The sequence below is a fragment of the Scyliorhinus torazame genome, unplaced genomic scaffold (assembly GCF_047496885.1).
Source record: "Scyliorhinus torazame isolate Kashiwa2021f unplaced genomic scaffold, sScyTor2.1 scaffold_808, whole genome shotgun sequence".
Lineage (NCBI taxonomy): Eukaryota > Metazoa > Chordata > Chondrichthyes > Carcharhiniformes > Scyliorhinidae > Scyliorhinus > Scyliorhinus torazame.
The window spans coordinates 30,335-48,718 of NW_027308535.1; the positions used below are offsets into that span (position 1 = coordinate 30,335).

An 18,384-nucleotide genomic window follows, 5' to 3' on the forward strand; every position below is an offset into this window, starting at 1 on the left:
GTGATTCCAAATGAGGAGGGAGTCACATTAAAATCTACCAGGATGTTGGTGCGGATGTTGGTTTGAAAATTCTAAATTTGTTTTCACATCCTCCTAGTCTCACCGCCCCTGTAATCTCCTCCAGCCCTCAATCCTCGGAATGTGAAAACAAATTTAGAATTTTTAAACCAAGGCATTGCACAACTGGAAGTAAATGTAATAATAATCATAATAATCTTTATTAGTGTCACAAGCAGGCTTACATTAACACTGCAATGAAGTTACTGTGAAAATCCCCCAGTCACCACATTCCGACGCCATCAGTTAATTCTAGCCTCTTGTGAATCCCCGATTCTGATAGCACCACCATGGTAGCTGTGCCTTCAGCTTCCAGAGCCTCAATCTCAGGAATTCCCTTTCTAAGCCGCCAAGCCTCGCTTTGCTCATTTTAGATACTTCTTAAAGCTCCTTCGGTAAGATTTTAAGTGTTGTGGGGTGGATGCCACAGATACCCAAATAGTAGCCAAAAGTAATTTTGGCTGTTGGTCACCTTGCTCGAGGTCAAGCATTTCAGTTTACGTCATGTTGAGGGTCATATCCCGGCCCTTTCTAAACAGTTGCCTTGCACAAGACACCACCCTGACAATTTAGGAATGTCAACTAAGTAACCCTTCCTGTTTCTACAGACTGTTGATTCACAGCCCCAGTTTCTTACATCTCCTCAATCACGCTTTTGTTCATCTGCTCGAATGTCAAATTTTGTTTGCCAAAGAGCTTTGGGGGCTTTATCACATTGAGTCCACTCTATAATCCTGCAGATGTCTCCTGAGGAAAGGCTGAACAGGTTGAAAATGAAAATGAAATGAAAATCGCTTGTCACAAGTAGGCTTCAAATGAAGTTACTGTGAAAAGCCCCTAGTCGCCACACTCCGGCGCCTGTTCGGGGAGGCTGTTACGGGAGGTTGGCCCATGCTCAGTGGCGTTTAGTAGATTAAGAGGTCATCTTATTGAAGTATGTAAGATTCTGAGCGGGCTTGACACACTAAATGCTGAGAGGATGTTTCCCCTTGTGACAAAATCTAGTACTGGGAGCACAATTTAAAAAGAAGGAGTCTCCTATTTAAGATTGCGATGAGAAGGAGCTTCTCCTGAAAGTAATTAGTCTTTGAAATTCTCTTCTGGAGAATTGTGAAGGCAGAGCGAAAATCAGCTACCATCTTATTGAATGATACAGCAGGCTTGAGAAACTGAAGGGTCTACTCCCGATTCTATTTCTTATAATCTTAAGGATCAGGGTAACTTTAGTAACTTGAGGAAGCAGTCGAACATTGAACATTAATTTATTGCAACGATATACAAGGTCTGCGTAAAGCAGCATCTCACTCCCAATACAACCCTTGCTGGGAGGGCTAGTCTGTCTCGGCCCTGCTTTGGGCCAGCTTCTATATCAATACATAATGAACCCCAGGTGGTTTTTTGGGATCGGGACCCCTTTTATTGTGCAAACCTTATCCTCCACTGGGCGTAGACCATCCCTGTCCACCCTGTAACCGAGAAAGGTCACCGCGCTCACACGGAACACACATTTGCTCCTCTTCAGCCGGGCTCCGACATGGGAAAACTGCCCGAGCACTTCCTGCAGGTTGTCCATATTTTCCTTTCCTGTAATAAGTACATCATCCAAATAGACTGACACCTTTGGGAGGCCCTTGCAGAATGTTCTCCATCACTTGCTGAAAGTTGCCGGGCCAATGAAACCCTAAACGGGAGGCGGGTGTACCCAAACAGCCCCTGATAAGTATCAATGGTGGCAAACGTCCTGAACTCTGGGTCTAGCTCCACCTGCAGAGACAAATGACTCATGTCCAGCTTTGTGAAGGAGCATCCTCCAGCCAATCTGGCATATAAATCCTCTACATGTGGCTTCGGGTACCGGTCCAAACACAAGACCTTGTTCACGGTGAGTTTGAAATCTCCGCAAAGGTGGACATTCATGTCAGGCTTCGTTACCGGCACCACAGGCGTGGCCCACTCTGACCTCCAGATCTTGCAAGTGCTGACGTTCTACGTCGACCTTCGTCAGCAAAGCATAAGGTACAGGACTTGCCCTGAAATATTGGGGCTGAGTCTCAGGATCCACGTGGATATGGGCTTTGGCCCACTTTATTCTATCTAGACCCTCCTGGAATAGTTTGGAGTATTTACCCAGCATGCTGTATAGGTTGCGGTTGCCCATCCAAAAGACTTGCTGCCAGTCGAAACAAAAGACTCGTAACCAGTCGCGCCCAAACAAATTTGGTCCAGTTCACTGCACTACAACCAATTGGAGTTGAACCGACTGCTGCTCATGCGTTACCAGTCAAGGTGGTCCCCATGAATTTCAAAGGCTCCCCAGTGTAGGTTGCCAATCTTGACTTGGTATTACGAAGCGTCAGTGGCAGAATTCTGGTACAAAGTTGCCAAACTGGCAGTCCACAATGGAGAAGGCTGCACCAGTGTCCACCTCCATCGGCACTGGTTGCCTGTGCACCTGCAGTGTGACCCGGATCGGCGCAACCTTTGGAGCCAAGACAGAGGTTGGTTGCATCAGGGGAGCCCACATGCAAGGCCCTGGTACCCGGTGGGATATAGACAAGCGTTAACGCCGTTCTCCATGCCGAACCTGGTAGCCCTAACCATCAGGGGTTCTCTGCCCACAGAGTTGGCGATGCGGCCTGCTCTCCCCTTCATCCTCGGGGTACGTATCCCACCGGTCAGTGATGGCACCCGAGATCGCACCCTGCTGTGGATTTGCCTCGGAATCTACCCCTTCTGAGGAAGTCTTGCCAGATCGGCACCGTCCCATGATGCAAAAGGAGTTTGAAAAGAAGGGTGGACCAAACTATGGACGCCATAGTCCATGGACCTCTGCAGATCCTGCACTCCTTTCTCCATCACGGTAGCATTGTGGATAGCACAATTGCTTCACAGCTCCAGGGTCCCAGGTTCGATTCCGGCTTGGGTCACTGTCTGTGCGGAGTCTGCACGTCCTCCCCGTGTGTGCGTGGGTTTCCTCCGGGTGCTCCGGTTTCCTCCCACAGTCCAAAGATGTGCAGGTTAGGTGGATTGGCCATGATAAATTGCCCTTAGTGTCCAAAATTGCCCTTAGTGTTGGGTGGGGTTACTGGGTTATGGGGATAGGATGGAGGTGTGGGGAGGTGTGACCTTGGGTAGGGTGCTCTTTCCAAGAGCCGGTGCAGACTCGATGGGCCGAATGGCCTCCTTCTGCACTGTAAATTCTATGATAATCTATGTGTTCTCAAGATAATGAAATTCAATGGCCCATTTCAAATCGAGGGTGGGTTCCGCCAATAGCTTCCTCTGTGTGGCTGTACTGTTAACACCGCACACGAGTCAGTCCCGTAACATCTCCGAGAGGGATGACCCGAACTTGCAGCATTCAGCCAGACATTTCTACGGGTAAGAAGTCTGTAACCGATTCGCCACGGGACCGTACTGCTGAGTTAAAACAATACCATTGCATAATTATGGAGGGTTTGGGGTCATAGTGCTCTGAAACCATTGTGACCAATTCATCAAAGGATTTGGAGCTCGGTGCAGTGGATAAGTCAAACTCTTTATGATCCCAAACATCTGGGCCCCGCAGGAGGAGGACCTTCACTTTTTTCTTCTTTTAAAAAAATGAATTTAGAGTACCCAATTCATTATTTTTCAATTAAGGGACAATTTAGCGTGGCCAATCCACCATCTTTGGGTTGAGGGGGCGAAACCCACGCAAACACGGGGAGGATGTGCAAACAGTGACCCAGGGCCGGGATCGAACCTGGCAACTCGGCGCCGTCAGCCAGCTGTGCTAACCACTGCACCACCGTGCTGGGAGGAGGACCTTCTGCTGGTCTTCCGCCAAAATGCCATTTGTCTGAAAAAATATCTCATGTGCTCCGCATATTGGTTCCAATCTCCCAGGCCTGCGCGATGGCTTCCAATTTCCAGAATAACGGTATCTTAAAGCTTGTGGTATTATCAGGTATTGCGGTACCTAAGAGGCTGATGACCATTGGTTAAACCTAGGAGTTTACCATTGGCTGTTGCTACGTAGCTCCACCCTGGCAGGCGGGGTATAAGAACCGGTGCCATCCCAGCAGCCTTCACTGTACCGAAGCTGCTGGGGAACCATTACCCCCCCCCCTCCCCCACAGCACCTCACTGGAGGGTCAGTACTCCCGCCGATCCTGCCTAGGCCCACCCACCCACCGACGCTGCCTACAGGTGCCCTCCCACCCCCGTGTCAACCGTTTGCCCCAACAGCACCGCCTAGGGTGACAAAGCTACCAGCGAGACCAAAACCACGCTCCCGGAGTCGCAACCACCTGGACCCCCACCAGAATCACCACCGAAGCCCAGACTATCCAGAAGGACGACCAGGCCACCTGATCGACTGATTGCTTCGCTGTGACTTTAACCGTGAACGAACACTCTGTAAATATTCTCGACAGCCCTGTAAGGAGGTATCACGGTACCTCCATATCTGATCATACATCATACCATGTTAAAGGCGACTGTTACCACTGGCCACCACCCCCGCCGGTGAATGTGGTATTATCAGGTATTGCGGTACCTAAGAGGCTGATGACCATTGGTTAAACCTAGGAGTTTACCATTGGCTGTTGTTACGTAGCTCCGCCTTGACAGGCGGAGTATAAGAGATGGTGCCATCCCAGCAGCCTTCACTTTCTGTACCGAAGCTGCTGGGGAACAAGTTCTAGTCGATTAAAGCCTTCAGTTATGAAATCACTTTGTCTTGAGTGGAATTGATCGTGCATCAAAGCTTTTTAAAAAATATATATATTTATTAAAGTTTTTAACACAATTTTTCTCCCTTACAAACAATAACCCCCCCGGTAACAAAAGAAAGAAACGAGAAATCGCGCGGAGCAAGATATATACATGGCAAAATAATATATTTACATAGCTTTGTACACTGGCTCTCTCCCGCACGTGCCAGTTTCCCCGACTCTTCATGTTATCTCCTGCTCATCCACCCCCCCAGGCAGCTCCCCCTCCCCCCTCCCCCCCCCAGGTTGCTGCTGCTGCTGACCGACCTTCCTCTAACGCTCCGCGAGATAGTCTAGGAATGGTTGCCACCGCCTGTAGAACCCCTGCGCAGACCCTCTCAAGGCGAACTTAATCCTCTCCAACTTTATGAACCCAGCCATATCGTTTATCCAGGCCTCCACGCTGGGGGGCTTCGCCTCCTTCCACATTAGCAAGATCCTTCGCCGGGCTACTAGGGAGGCAAAGGCCAGAATGCCGGCCTCTTTCGCCTCCTGCACTCCCAGTTCGTCCACTACTCTGAATGTTGCTAGCCCCCAGCTTGGCTTGACCCGGACTTTCACCACCTGAGATATTGCTCCCGCCACTCCTCTCCAGAACCCCTCCAGTGCCGGGCATGACCAAAACATATGGACATGGTTCGCCGGGCTCCCTGAGCACCTTCCACATCTGTCCTCTACCCCAAAGAACCTGCTCAACCTTGCCCCCGTCAGGTGAGCTCTGTGAACCACCTTAAATTGTATCAGGCTGAGCCTGGCACACGAGGATAAGGAATTAACCCTACCTAGGGCATCCGCCCACAGACCTTCCTCGATCTCCTCCCCCAGCTCCTCCTCCCATTTACCCTTCAACTCTTCTACCAGCGCTTCCCCCTCTTCTTTCAACTTCTGGTGTATTTCCGACACCTTACCCTCCCCAACCCATGCGCCCGAGATCACCCTGTCTTGAACTTCTTGTGCCGGGAGCAACGGGAATTCCCTCACCTGTCGCCTCACAAAAGCCCTCACCTGCATATATCTAAAGGCATTTCCCGGGGTAACTCAAACTTCTCCTCCAGTGCCCCTAGGCTCGCAAACGTTCCGTCAATGAATAGGTCCCCCATTCTTCTGATCCCCGCCCGATGCCAGCTCTGGAACCCCCCGTCCATCTTCCCCGGGATAAACCGATGGTTACCCCTGATCGGGGACCACACCGATGCTCCCATTGCACCCCTGTGCCATCTCCACTGGCCCCAGATCCTTAGCGTTGCCGCCACCACCGGGCTCGTGGTATACTTTGTCGGCGAGAGCGGCAGCGGTGCCGTCACCAACGCCCCCAGACTCGTTCCTTTGCAGGACGCCATCTCCATCCTCTTCCCGCCATCTCCATCCTCTTCCATGCCGCCCCCTCTCCCTCCATAACCCACTTGCGGATCATCGCCACATTTGCTGCCCAGCAGTAGCTCCCCAGCTTTGGCAGCGCCAACCATCCTCGGTCCCTACTGCGTTCCAGGAACCCTCTCCTTACCCTCGGGGTCTTATTCGCCCACAAAAGCCCCATAATACTCCTACCTACTCTCTTAAAAAAGGCCTTGGTGATCACGATGGGAAGGCACTGAAACACAAACAGAAACCTCGGAAGGACCACCATTTTGACCGATTGCACTCTATCCGCCAGCGAGAGCGGTAACATGTCCCATCTTTTAAAATCCACCTCCATTTGCTCCACCAACCTCGTCATATTCAGTTTATGTAGGGCCCCCCAGCTCCTGGCTATCTGGATCCCCAGATACCGAAAGCTCCCCTCCGCCCTCCTCAGTGGTAGGTCCCCTATCCCTCTTTCTTGGCCCCCCGCCTGTAATACAAAGAGCTCACTCTTCCCTACATTGAGCTTATAGCACAAAAACTCCCCAAACTCCCTTAGAGTCTGCATGACCTCCACCATCCCCTCCATTAGATCCGCCACGTACAGCAACAGGTCATCCGCATATAGCGACACCCGATGCTCTTCTCCCCCTCGGACTACCCCCCTCCATTTATTAGACTCCCTCAATGACATGGCCAATGGTTCGATCGCCAATGCGAACAACAGTGGGGATAGGGGGCACCCCTGCCTCATCCCTCGGTACAGCCGAAAGTACTCCGACCTCCGCTGGTTCGTCACTACACTCGCCACCGGGGCTCTGTAAAGGAGCTTAACCCAACTGATAAACCCTCCCCCGAACCCAAACCTACGCAGCACCTCCCAGAGGTATTCCCACCCTACTCGGTCAAAGGCCTTCTCCGCATCCATAGCTGCCACTATCTCCGCTTCTCCCTCCACCGATGGCATCATTATCACGTTTAAGAGCCGCCGCACATTGGTGTTTAGCTGCCTACCCTTTACAAATCCTGTCTGGTCCTCATGAATCACCCCCGGGACACAGTCCTCGATCCTCGTGGCCAGCACTTTTGCCAGCAACTTTGCATCCACATTAAGGAGCGAGATCGGCCTGTACGATCCACATCGCAGTGGGTCCTTGTCCCGCTTTAGGATCAACGAAATTGTCGCTTCCGACATTGTCGGAGGTAGGGTCCCCTCCTCTCTTGCCTCGTTAAAGGTCCTCACTAATAGCGGGGCCAACAGGTCTACGTACTTCCTGTAGAACTCCACCGGGAACCCGTCCGGCCCCGGGGCCTTCCCCGCCTGCATGCTCCCCAAACCCTTGCTCAGCTCCTCCAACCCAATTGGTGCCCCCAGACCAGCCACTTCTTGCTCCTCCACCCTCGGGAGTCTCAGCTGGTCTAGGAATCGTCTCATACCCTGTGCATCAAAGCTTTTGATGGTACGTCCCAAAACAGCAACATCCGGCAGTTCCACAAGTGTGTCGGGAGTTTCTTTTAATCCTCGTCGCCAATTTAGCAGCTTGAGGAAACAGGCAAACATTGAACATTAATTTATTTTAGCGATATACAAAGTCTGCGTATAGCAGCATTTCGCTCCTAGTGCAATCCTCGCTGGGAGGACTAGTCTGTTGAGCCCCTGCTTTGGGCCGGCTTTTATATCAATACATAATGAGCCCCAAGCGGGTGGCCCCCGCTCCCTACCTGGGAAGCTCGTACTTCACGAGTCCCACAGGGAGATTAATAATGGTTTTCCCATGGTCCTTGAGGGCCTTCTGACAGTAACATACAAAAATGTTTTGTTTTGAAATGCTTTCAAAGTAATATACATATGTTTAAACTCAGTTACAATAGAGGCTGCATGTTGCAGGTCAGGATTCTATCTGCTTTTTTGTTTTGAATGTCAAAGGCAGTGTCAAACAATTCCAGTAGATCTGGTATCATTATCATGTTACAGCATGTTTGTATTCCAAAATACTGTTCCTTGAATTTATATAAGCCTTGTCTCACCAGTGTTCATTAGTTGCACCTACTGGAAAATTGGAGAAGTGCATGAGGGCGCATACAAACAGGACCATGTAACATGAGGGGGCAATTCTCCGAATGTGTTGCGCCCGGTGCAAATCCCGCTATGTCAGGAGAATTGCAGGAGAGCCCCCAACCGGGATTGGGGCAAATCAGTTTCTGATTCTACTGGCCTGCTCCAATTGGCGTGATCAGGGAAACCTGATCAGAACTTATTTGCATTCTTTTTCATCTCATTAGCGAAATTAAAGTTGACTGCAGCGGCCTCCCAGTATTCACCTGTAGCCCGGCCTCCCAGTGGTCGGTTACCGGGGCTCAAATCACTACTGGTCCCTAAAAGTGGCGACCAGGCACCAGGAACACCGAGGGGGAGCAAAGGGGTGAGTACTCTCTCTACACTTACCTCCAGGGTGCTGGGGTTGGGTTCTTCAAGGAGGTGGGGGTCGAGGGATGGGAAGAGCTGGAGGCCCCGTATTGTCCTGAGGAAATTTTGACCGACATTTGGTGGATGCAAACGGGTAAAATGCCTGGGCCCAAAATTTCCCCAGGCACTGCGTGACAATTCCTACCTTACTCAAGTTGGAACATAAGCACATTCACCTTTTTAAAATCAAAGGTCCATCTCACCAACGAGCTGTAACAATATTCTTTTTCCCACAGCAGCCTGCTTCACAAAGTGCCCATTTTCACAAAGTAGTTCAACAACAGCGCCACACTCCTCCTTGTTGAACACATTTTGTCCAATACAAATCACCAGCTGCATCATTTCCCATCATCAATACGCGGAGAACTTGTGCACAGAGTTTGCGAAGTCCGCACATGGCACAGCCAGTGTATATTGCCCTCTCGGCATTGCTTTTCAGAAGGTTTACACTCGTGCTAACAACGTGCAATTTAACGTGAGAACATAATTCTGCATGGATTTAATCATGGGGTTTTTATTGTATCAACAACATAAGGTCATCAAATCAAGTGTGAGCTAACTTTTGGCAAGCGGGCAGAGACTAGTCCAGGAATCAATCTCGCACTATGTGATGTCATGCTGGCTACAGAATACCTAGAGCTCGCTGAAAACCATTAAAAATATTAATGATAAGTAAGATTTCCAGGAGAAGTGTAAGTGGTCTGTCGAGAGTAGTTAGAATGGTGGTCTTCAATAAAATTAGAAGTGTTACTAAAATCTCAGTATTATTGTGCACAAATTCAGGAATGCAGTACACAAAAGGCCAATCTTTTGAGGAACTAGAAGTACGTTGTGGCAAACCACTATGTACGATACAAGTGGAAATTAAATTGCAATTCACTTTACCATCTCCCGACTTAACCGGTGCGGAATCAGCAGAAACGTGGAGAACTCCCATCGAAACTATGGTGGTCGTTGGTCTTTTAAATTAGATTTAAATGTTGTAACCATAGTCAATTTAGATTTTCGTTCAGACGAAGATGAAGACGGCATAGAGGAACCAGCAGAGCTCTGCACCTGATATGCGCATTGTCCTGTCCGAGTGTGAAACGGATTGGAGTGAGATTGTGAAGACCAAGCAGGCTCACCTGTCGCATTGAAGGGAAGCGAATGTGGAGTGTGCCACGAAGGTTGGCCAGCATGGGTCACGAACGTCAGCCGGTTGGCAAATGTGTGCCCTGGGAAAAAAGTTTCAAAAACACAGCAGTGGAGGTATTTATCCAAGTACCTCCCAATGAACAGCAGTGCAAGAGAAATGTGCTTGCTTGTGATAAACATCCCTTTCCTTTATTAATGTTTAAAATCATGATTTTAACAAATTACATGTGTCAGCTCCAGATACTTTTACACGTCCCCTCTCTCTCCCTCCTAATTTGGAAAATATTTTTATTAAAAAATATTTTAAAATTTTAGAGTCCCCAATTCTTTTTTTTTCCAATTAAGAGGCAATTTAGCGTGACATCTGTTTGTGTCGTGGGGGGTGAGACCCATGTAAACACGGGGAGAACGTGCACACGGACAGTCACCCAGGGCCGGGACCGAACCTGGGACCTCGGCGCTGTGAGGCAGCAGTGCTAACCACTGCGCCGCCTTGCTGTCTACCCTCCTTCCAATTCCAGTGGAAATTTGATGCGGAGCCTGGGGGTCGATTCCGCTGCTCCACTTTGCTTAGTGACTGCCTTACCCTGGGCTGGTCGGCCTGGGGGAAGGTATTGCAGCACAGGGTCTGAATCCGATGTACAGTGAAAAGTATTCTCCATGTAGATCGTTCCATACATGAAAAACATAAGACAAACGATAAATACACAATGTAAGTATATAGATATAGACATCAGGTGAAGCAAACGGAGTATACTCCGAACCAGACACTGTGACGCAGCAGTGCTAACACTGTGCCGCCAAAAGTGCGGCAACAGACCTGATTCAAATGAGTGATTGAAAATGCCGACTCAAATGAGTGATTGAATCAGCGGGTCTAATGGCAAGTCTTTAAATTCCTTGTAAAACTAAACCATCCAGCCCTGGGGCCTTTCCAGATTGAAGCTCCTTCAATGCAAGGGAGGGGTTGCGGGTGTGTGTGTGTAGCAGTGGGGATGACCAGGGGTGGCATTGGCGTGAACCCCGGGACCAGAGTGATGTCCAGGTACAGACGGCCATTGCCGCACCCGACTGACTGCCCACCGTGACCGATGGTTACGTAGAGTGCCACCGGCCATATGGATGCATCCACCCCACCAACCCTGTCCCCCCACCCACAACTGGACGCCACCCACCGGCAAAGGCATCACATGCCCCACCCAAGGGGAAAGCCACAGTAGCCCCTACAGGAGGGCGACGGACGACGCCCGCAGAGAGTACCGCTTGCATGGGTCGCGCTAGCTTGTGGGGATGGGTGCTGGGGCTAGAGGCCACTGTGGTGCCGGTCACTGAGGGCAGAATGCCAGGGGGAATGGCAGGGGGTGGATGTGAGGATGGGTGGAGGGACATGAGGGGGCAGGGGGTGCAAAGTGGGCCACCATGTAGCCCTTGGATCTAGTTGGCAATAGGGGGTACACACCATGCTAATATGTCTGCCTTTCACCTCCCAGAGAGTCGGCCACCCAACAGGCCGAGGAGGAGGTGGGAAGGAGGTACCGCATCAGGTTTTGTTTGTACCGACAGCTCATTCATTCTTGGAATGCCAGACTGGGCATGCGGTCGAAGACTCCGGCTGAGCAGGGGGACCATACGGCATATCTGTCAGATCATGGCACACCTGGAACCGCGGGGGTTTGGAGGACACTTTCTCCTGGGGACTGTTAAGGGGAAGGTCACCCTGACCGCTTTACACCATGGGGTCCTCCCAGGCTCTGGGTGGGACCTGACAGGGATCTTGCAGGTCTCGGTGCACAGACGCATCCCGGCCATCATGGAGGCCCTATTTAAACGCTTGGCACAATATATCAAATTCAATGTGGACCGAGCCCATTAGGATGCACGGGCAGCGGGGTTCGCTACCATCGCCGGGATGGCCCAGGTCCGGGGTTGATCGACGGGACACAGGTCCTCGGTGCGCATGAGGGGCTTGTCTTCACAAACCGAAAGTTCCACTCGATGAACATACGACCACGTGATTCACATCATGCACCTGATACCCAGGCAGCGTGCATGATGCCTTCATTCTGGCACAAAGAACAAAGAAAAGTACAGCACAGGAACAGGCCCTTCAGCCCTCCAAGCCTGTGCCAACCATGCTGCCCGACTAAACTACAATCTTCTACACTTCCTGGGTCCGTATCCCTCCATTCCCATCCTTTTCATGTATTTGTCAAGATGCCCCTTAAATGTCACTATCGTCCCTGCTTCCACCACCTCCTCTGGCAGCGAGTTCCAGGCATCCACTACCCTGTGTGTGAAAAACTTGCCTCGTACATCTACTCTAAACCTTGCCACTCGCACCTTAAACCTATGCCCCCTAGTAATTGACCCCTCTACCCTGGGAAAAAGCCTCTGACTATCCACTCTGTCTATGCCCCTCATAATTTTGGAGACCTCTATCAGGTCACCCCTCAACCTCCGTCGTTCCAAACTGAGTTTATTCAACCGTTCGGCACATCCGATGAAGCCCAACACCTTTGAGGCCCACCCCCGGGTGAGGTTTTGGCACCTGGGCAACAGGTTATCAGCTGTGGTCATGTCTGATGACGCTTACCCCAAGACCACAGACCAACTCGGAGACACGCTACGATGATGACGTCCATGCCGTGACCTGGAGCATGATTGAACAGTGCATTGGCGCCCAGAAGATATGGCTCAGGTGCCTGGACTGCTCTAGAGGGGCTCAGTATAGCGCTAGTCTCCCACTTTGTGTGGTGGCCTGCTGCGCCCTCCACATCGCTTAGCCAACATTTTTGTTCAAGTCTGTGCCCTACCCCTAAAGCTATCCTATGTGCTGCACCCATGCAACTTAACTGGCGTCTAACTTTGTGGTCTTTTGGGCCCTAACGTTACGCCTAGGTGGATCCCCAGGTGGTACATCAGGGGTGGAGGGGGTCTGCTGCGAAGCCGGTCATGTGACCTGGGACCCCTTTGCTGGCCTTCCACTGGAGCGACGTCTCGCAGGTATCCCCGTTCTGCCCGCTGCCCATCAGATGCTCCAGGGACAGGGGATGAGTCCGAGACGTTGTGGTGTTCCAGCACCTCCCCTGCAGGGGTCACGAGCATGGGCTCCATCACCTCCTCCTCCCTCGGGATGCCCGATGGCCCCAGGGCTGCTCGGGACAAGTTTGCTTTGGGAGCACCCCCACCACTGCTAGTCCTGGAGGCTCGCTCTTGTCTCGACCACGGTCTCAATGTTCGCGACCTTGGAGCACAGGGACTGGGTCACCTCCCTCGGCTCAGATCAGCTAGCACCCAGACAATGCCGTCAACCATGGCCCATTGAGAATGGGCCAAGCTCTGGAATGCTGCTGCAATGTCCAGGAGGCCCTGGTACCTAGCTGCCTATGCCAAGGCAGCCTTGTCCTGTGCCTTGGCCAGAGTGCCCCAGGCTTTGGACATCCTGACCCATGGCTGGTAACTTCGGCCACAAGGCTTGCCCCCGTGGACGCCACACATGTGGTGTTGACCTGGGTAGCATGCATGCCCCTGGACTTCTCCAACTGCACCTACAGGTGCTCGGTGTTGCTGACAACCCCTCATGTAGTCCCCAGCTCTGTGTCAGTATCTTCAACATCAACGGGACTGCCCTTTCCAGAAGCTCGAGATACGTCTGGACGGTAGCTGGTCCCTGGGGTCAGGGCACCCTCTGACCATCCGCCCTCGGTTTCTACTTCCACCTGATGTACTGCTGCACGTATGTGGTGCGCACCGATAATACCCCAGGAGCCTCTTCACCTCCTCACTATAATGCCCAACCGAGGTGAGTGTTTCTAATTGGTGGAGGGTGTTAGAGACACTTCAATCAGCCAGAGAAAATATAGGATAAGATTTTTGTACCATTTGTGAACCAAAACATACCTCCCCCATTTCCAGTCATGCCTGAGGCACCATTGACTCTGACAATGAGATCTGCCTGCATGCACCATTGCAGGATCCAGTTAACAATTCTTTAACCCCAAAGCGAAAATCTTCCATATACAAAAAATTCACAATGACACTAATTCTAAGGGGACATTCCTCAAGACATGTGAAGACTTGCAGGGTTATCCCTATAACCATTCCTTCAGAAATCTATTTTTAATTACAAGTCACACATACATACAAATACTCAAATTGGTGAAAGCGCTTTTGGTGCCCAAGAAAACCTGTTGACGTTAAGTCCACTCATTCAAATAAAATAACAACTTTCTATAATATTCAACTGATGAGATAATAACTAAACAAAAAAGACCACATTAACCATCATCATTTAATCCCTGCATTGCTCTGTTGACTGATTTTCAACACTACAACTAGCCTCAAGTTACCTGGGCTAGGGAAGAAAAATATCCCATAGTTCATGCTTGCCAAAAAAAGTGCACACCTAACGTTGGGTGAGGACAAGATTTGTTTGATATCCTAGTTCATTGAGAATCACTGGGGTGAATTCGCCACCTTCCCAGCCACATGTTCCTTGGCAGCACGCTGTCGCTGGCAGCGGGATTCTCTGTTCCTACCGCCGGCCAATGGTATTCCCTATTCTGGCCACCCCACATCACCGGGAAAGCCGCGGACAGGGGTACGCTGCCGGCGGAACGGAGAATCCCACCAGCGGAGAATCATGAACAGTAACCAGATGAACGCAATGCTGAATATGGTATCTATTGTCTATGAAACAAGACCTCAGCAAAGAATAAACAAGCAAGCTGGTTAAAAGGCAGAAGAAAATGGAGTGTGAAACAGACTTGAACAGAAACAAACTGCATTGAACATAATTTAAGAACAAATCTGACATTTAATGTCATACTTGGCAACACTGATTTTTGTGGAACTCATGCATGAAATAGAACAGTCGTACATGGAGATGACTCTCAGTTTGATGAGATAAATAAAAGGTTTTAACACTGGCTTTAGCATCTTTTTCATACTGTCTCTACAAAGAAAAACACAAATTCACATACAATAAGTCAAATATGGCAGATGCAAGAAAATGCAGTACGGATAAAATAAATCCAGATTGTTGATCCAATTAATTGAGGAATAGAAGTAAGGAATATGTGAAATCGTGAAAACCCGTGCATGGAGATCAACTTAGTACATTCAATCTAGATATTAATATGTTTTCTAACTAACCATCACGGAACCAAACAATGATAGCAGCAGAAAAATATGCCATTTGGCCGATCATTCATGTGCTGCTTCTTTGGGAGATTAATCCCACTTTCCCAACAGTCCCGGGAACTTTTAAACCCTTCAAATATTTATTCAATTCCCTTTTGAATTACAGGCAGTGCATTCCAACTCACAACAAATTGATAAGATGGATTCTGTCTTATGGATTCCACCAACATTGGCAAAATTAAGATAACGTTTCTTAAAATAAATCTTAAATACCACTAAATATCTGACTTAATTACACCAAAATATTTTGACATAACTTCTGCACCTCCTACATTACCACCAGTGCTTTTACTAGGATTCCAAGTCAGTATAATGGCAGCTCTGCTAAAAACAAAAATAACTTCCTCCGGGTGGCAATCAGTAGCGGATTGGCACTCTGCACTGACTTACCTGCACTTCAATTCTAAAGCGCGTGTCTCATCTGACCTTCCCAAAATAGGTTGTGTGAGACTGAAGCAGCGAAGGAGGTCCCTGGCTCCGGCAGCAAAGACTAAAGCGGATGAAGGAGGACAAACTCCCTTTTGCACAGGACTAGCTGCTGTAAAGCAGGTGACTTTAAAAGTGCCACTGAAAGGAAGTTTCTAAGATGTGAATGAGATATGGGGGGTTCGGAGTCAGATCAGGGTGGGGGGGGGGGAGGGGGGGGCGGCTGGGGGAGTGGTCGGACCTCGCCAGGTCAGGTCATTCACTGTGTGGGGGATGGGGCCTGGTCTGGGTCTTTAAAATAGTGACTATTAAGTTGGTAGTGCTTTTTTTTTTTAAAAAGACAATTTTATTGAGGTATTTTTGGCATATAAAACAATGACATTGTATAGTACTGGACAAAAGGAAAAGCAAGTAACACATAGTAGAAACCACAACTCTGTTCTTGCAAGGACCTGCCTAAACCACCCCCTACTCTACACTACCCTAGCCCCCCCCTGCTGACAATTAATTATCCGCGAAGAAGTCAATGAATGGTTACCACCTCTGGGTGAATCCCGATAGTGAACCTCTCAAGGCGAACTTTTCTAGACCGAGAAAGCTCGGCATGTCCGATAGCTATGCTTCGGTCTTCGGGGGCTTCGAGTCCCTCCATGCCAACAGTATTCGTCGTCGGGCTACCGGGGAAGCAAAGTCCAAGACATCGGCCTCCTTCTCCTGGCAGTGTTTTTTCCCCTCACCTGGGAATCTTGGTGAGTGATTCCCCAGCACATCTTTGGGGTACCCCCCAAATCCGACACTGCGGTCCAGAGGCTATGGGCCTATTTTTCTAATATGTCCATCAAAACTATGTAAATGATCCAGTGTAAATGTGCAATTAGAAACTTGATATAAACCTGAAGTGGGATTTCAATCTGTATAACACAAAGGTGAAGTAGTTGTGGTTACAGGTCTGTCACTTGAGTGGTAGAAACAATTTGTCACAATGAACTAAAGCTGTTACTTTCTTAGTAATATTATTTCACAGAATGTGGTCAACACTGGCTCGGCCAGTCCTTGTTGCCCAACCCTAATTTTCCTTGGGAAGGTGGTGGTGGTGAGCGAGCTTCTTGAACTGTGGCAGTCCACGTGGTCTAGATACTCCCACACTGTTGCTAGAGAGGGAGAGAGTTTCAGGATTTTAATCTGGCGACAGCACTATAGTTCCAGGTCAGGCTGGTGTGAGACTTGGAGGGGAACTTGCTGATGGTAATTCTTTCCATGCAGCAGCTGCCCTTTACCTTCAAGGTTAAGTGGGAGTTACTGGGTTACGGGGGGAGGGTAGATACGTGGGCTTGAGTAGGGTGCTCTTTGTAAGAGCCGGTGCAGACTCGATGGGCCGAATGGCCTCCTACTGCACTGTAAATTCTATGGCTATAAATTCTATGTAAATTCTATGACTGTGGTAGCGGTCATGGGTTTGGGAGGTGCTGCCGAAGATGCGAGTTGCTGCAGTGGATCTTGTAGATGGAACTTAATGTTGCCACTGTGCATCGGTCATAGAAGTTTACAGCATGAAAACATGCCCTTCGGTCCAACTTGTCTATGCCGCCCAGTTTTTAACCATCAAGCTAGTCCTAATTTTCTGCATTTGGCCCATATCCCTCTACACCCAGTTTTCCCATCTGAATGCTTTTTCAAAGACAAAATTGTACCCCCCCCTACTACTGCAGCTGGCAGCTCGTTGCAGACACTCATCACCCGCATGGAGGAACTGAATGTTTAACGTGAGGGATGGGGTGCTAATCAAGCAGGCTGTGGTGTCCTGGATGGTGTCGAGCTCCATGAGTGTTGTTGGAGCTGCACTCATCCAGGCAAGTGGAGAGTATTCAATCACACTCCTGACTTGTGCATTAAAAATTGTGGTCAGGCTTTGGGGAGTCAGGTGGTGAGTCACTTGCAACAGAATTCCCAGGCTCATGTAGCCATGGTGTTTATATAGCTGGTTCAGTTCAATTTCTGGACGTTAGGATCCTGAAAGTTAGGATGTTGATATTAAAAGCATTTGAGCACCAAAATGCTAAATAAGCTAGGAGCAACTAATTTCTCTCCAACACACTTGCTTGTGGCAGCTTGAGCAAACATTTACCTGAAGAATAAAGTTATGGCTTAATGGAGGTTTTATTCACAAAAGTACATCAACTTTGTATGTAGATCTAGTTCTCTTAATGCTCGTCCCTCAAATTCTTCAGTATCAACACTCTTGGAACTTCCGTCATTAGAAAACTGTCCAGAATCTGTACTGGTTTGACCACTTTGATCATTTTTCTCATTCCCAATATGTGGCAATGTCAAGGAACTGGAGTATGAATTCAAGCTTTCAGATTCACAAATGACTTTGAGCTGGTCACAGCACTTCTCGGCATCTTCCTCTGGCACCAGCTCGAGGAAGGCATTCTGCGAAGGTACATTGAAACACTGCAAGAGTAAAGAAAAGGGAAGAGGGCAATACATAGGATTGTAATGACAGGTTGTAACATTTTATGTATAGCTAAGAGTGTGTGTTTCTAAAAATAAGAAAAGGACTTCCATTTGTATCGTGTCTTTCACAATGCCATACTGTTATATTTTGAACTGTGATTGATGTTGGGAACAATGATAGTCAATTTGCTCAGAACAAAGTCCCACAAAATGCAATGAGATACAGGATCAAATCTATTTAGTGATGTTGGTTTAGAGAAATATATAGGATAGGACACCAGGAGCACACCTGGCTCTTCTGAGAAGAGAACTTGGTGGTCTCCTATTTCCACTTGAGGGGCCATTCTGCGCTTTGGTTTAAAACCTCAATTGAAAAATGTACCTCCAACAGTACAGTAGTTCCTCAGTGATACACCACTAGCCTGCAGTCTCTGCAGTGGAGCATAAACCAGCCTACAACCTTTCCATTTAGCAATGAGAATGCTACCATTAAACCAAGACCAACACCGTAACAGATAAGTAGATTCCACTCAAAACTGT

General features: G+C 49.1%; 1 protein-coding gene across 2 annotated transcripts in view; it reads right to left on the reverse strand.

Moving 5' to 3' along the window:
* Positions 1-14,555: 14,555 nt before the first annotated feature.
* Positions 14,556-18,384, reverse strand: part of LOC140406726 (interferon alpha/beta receptor 1a-like) — a 31,472-nt gene continuing 27,643 nt past the window's right edge. For both annotated transcript variants that reach the window (XM_072494676.1, XM_072494675.1), the window contains one exon: positions 14,556-17,841. In XM_072494676.1, coding sequence (XP_072350777.1) covers positions 17,545-17,841 — 297 coding nt within the window. In that variant the 3' untranslated portion in view covers positions 14,556-17,544. The remainder of the gene's footprint in view (positions 17,842-18,384) is intronic.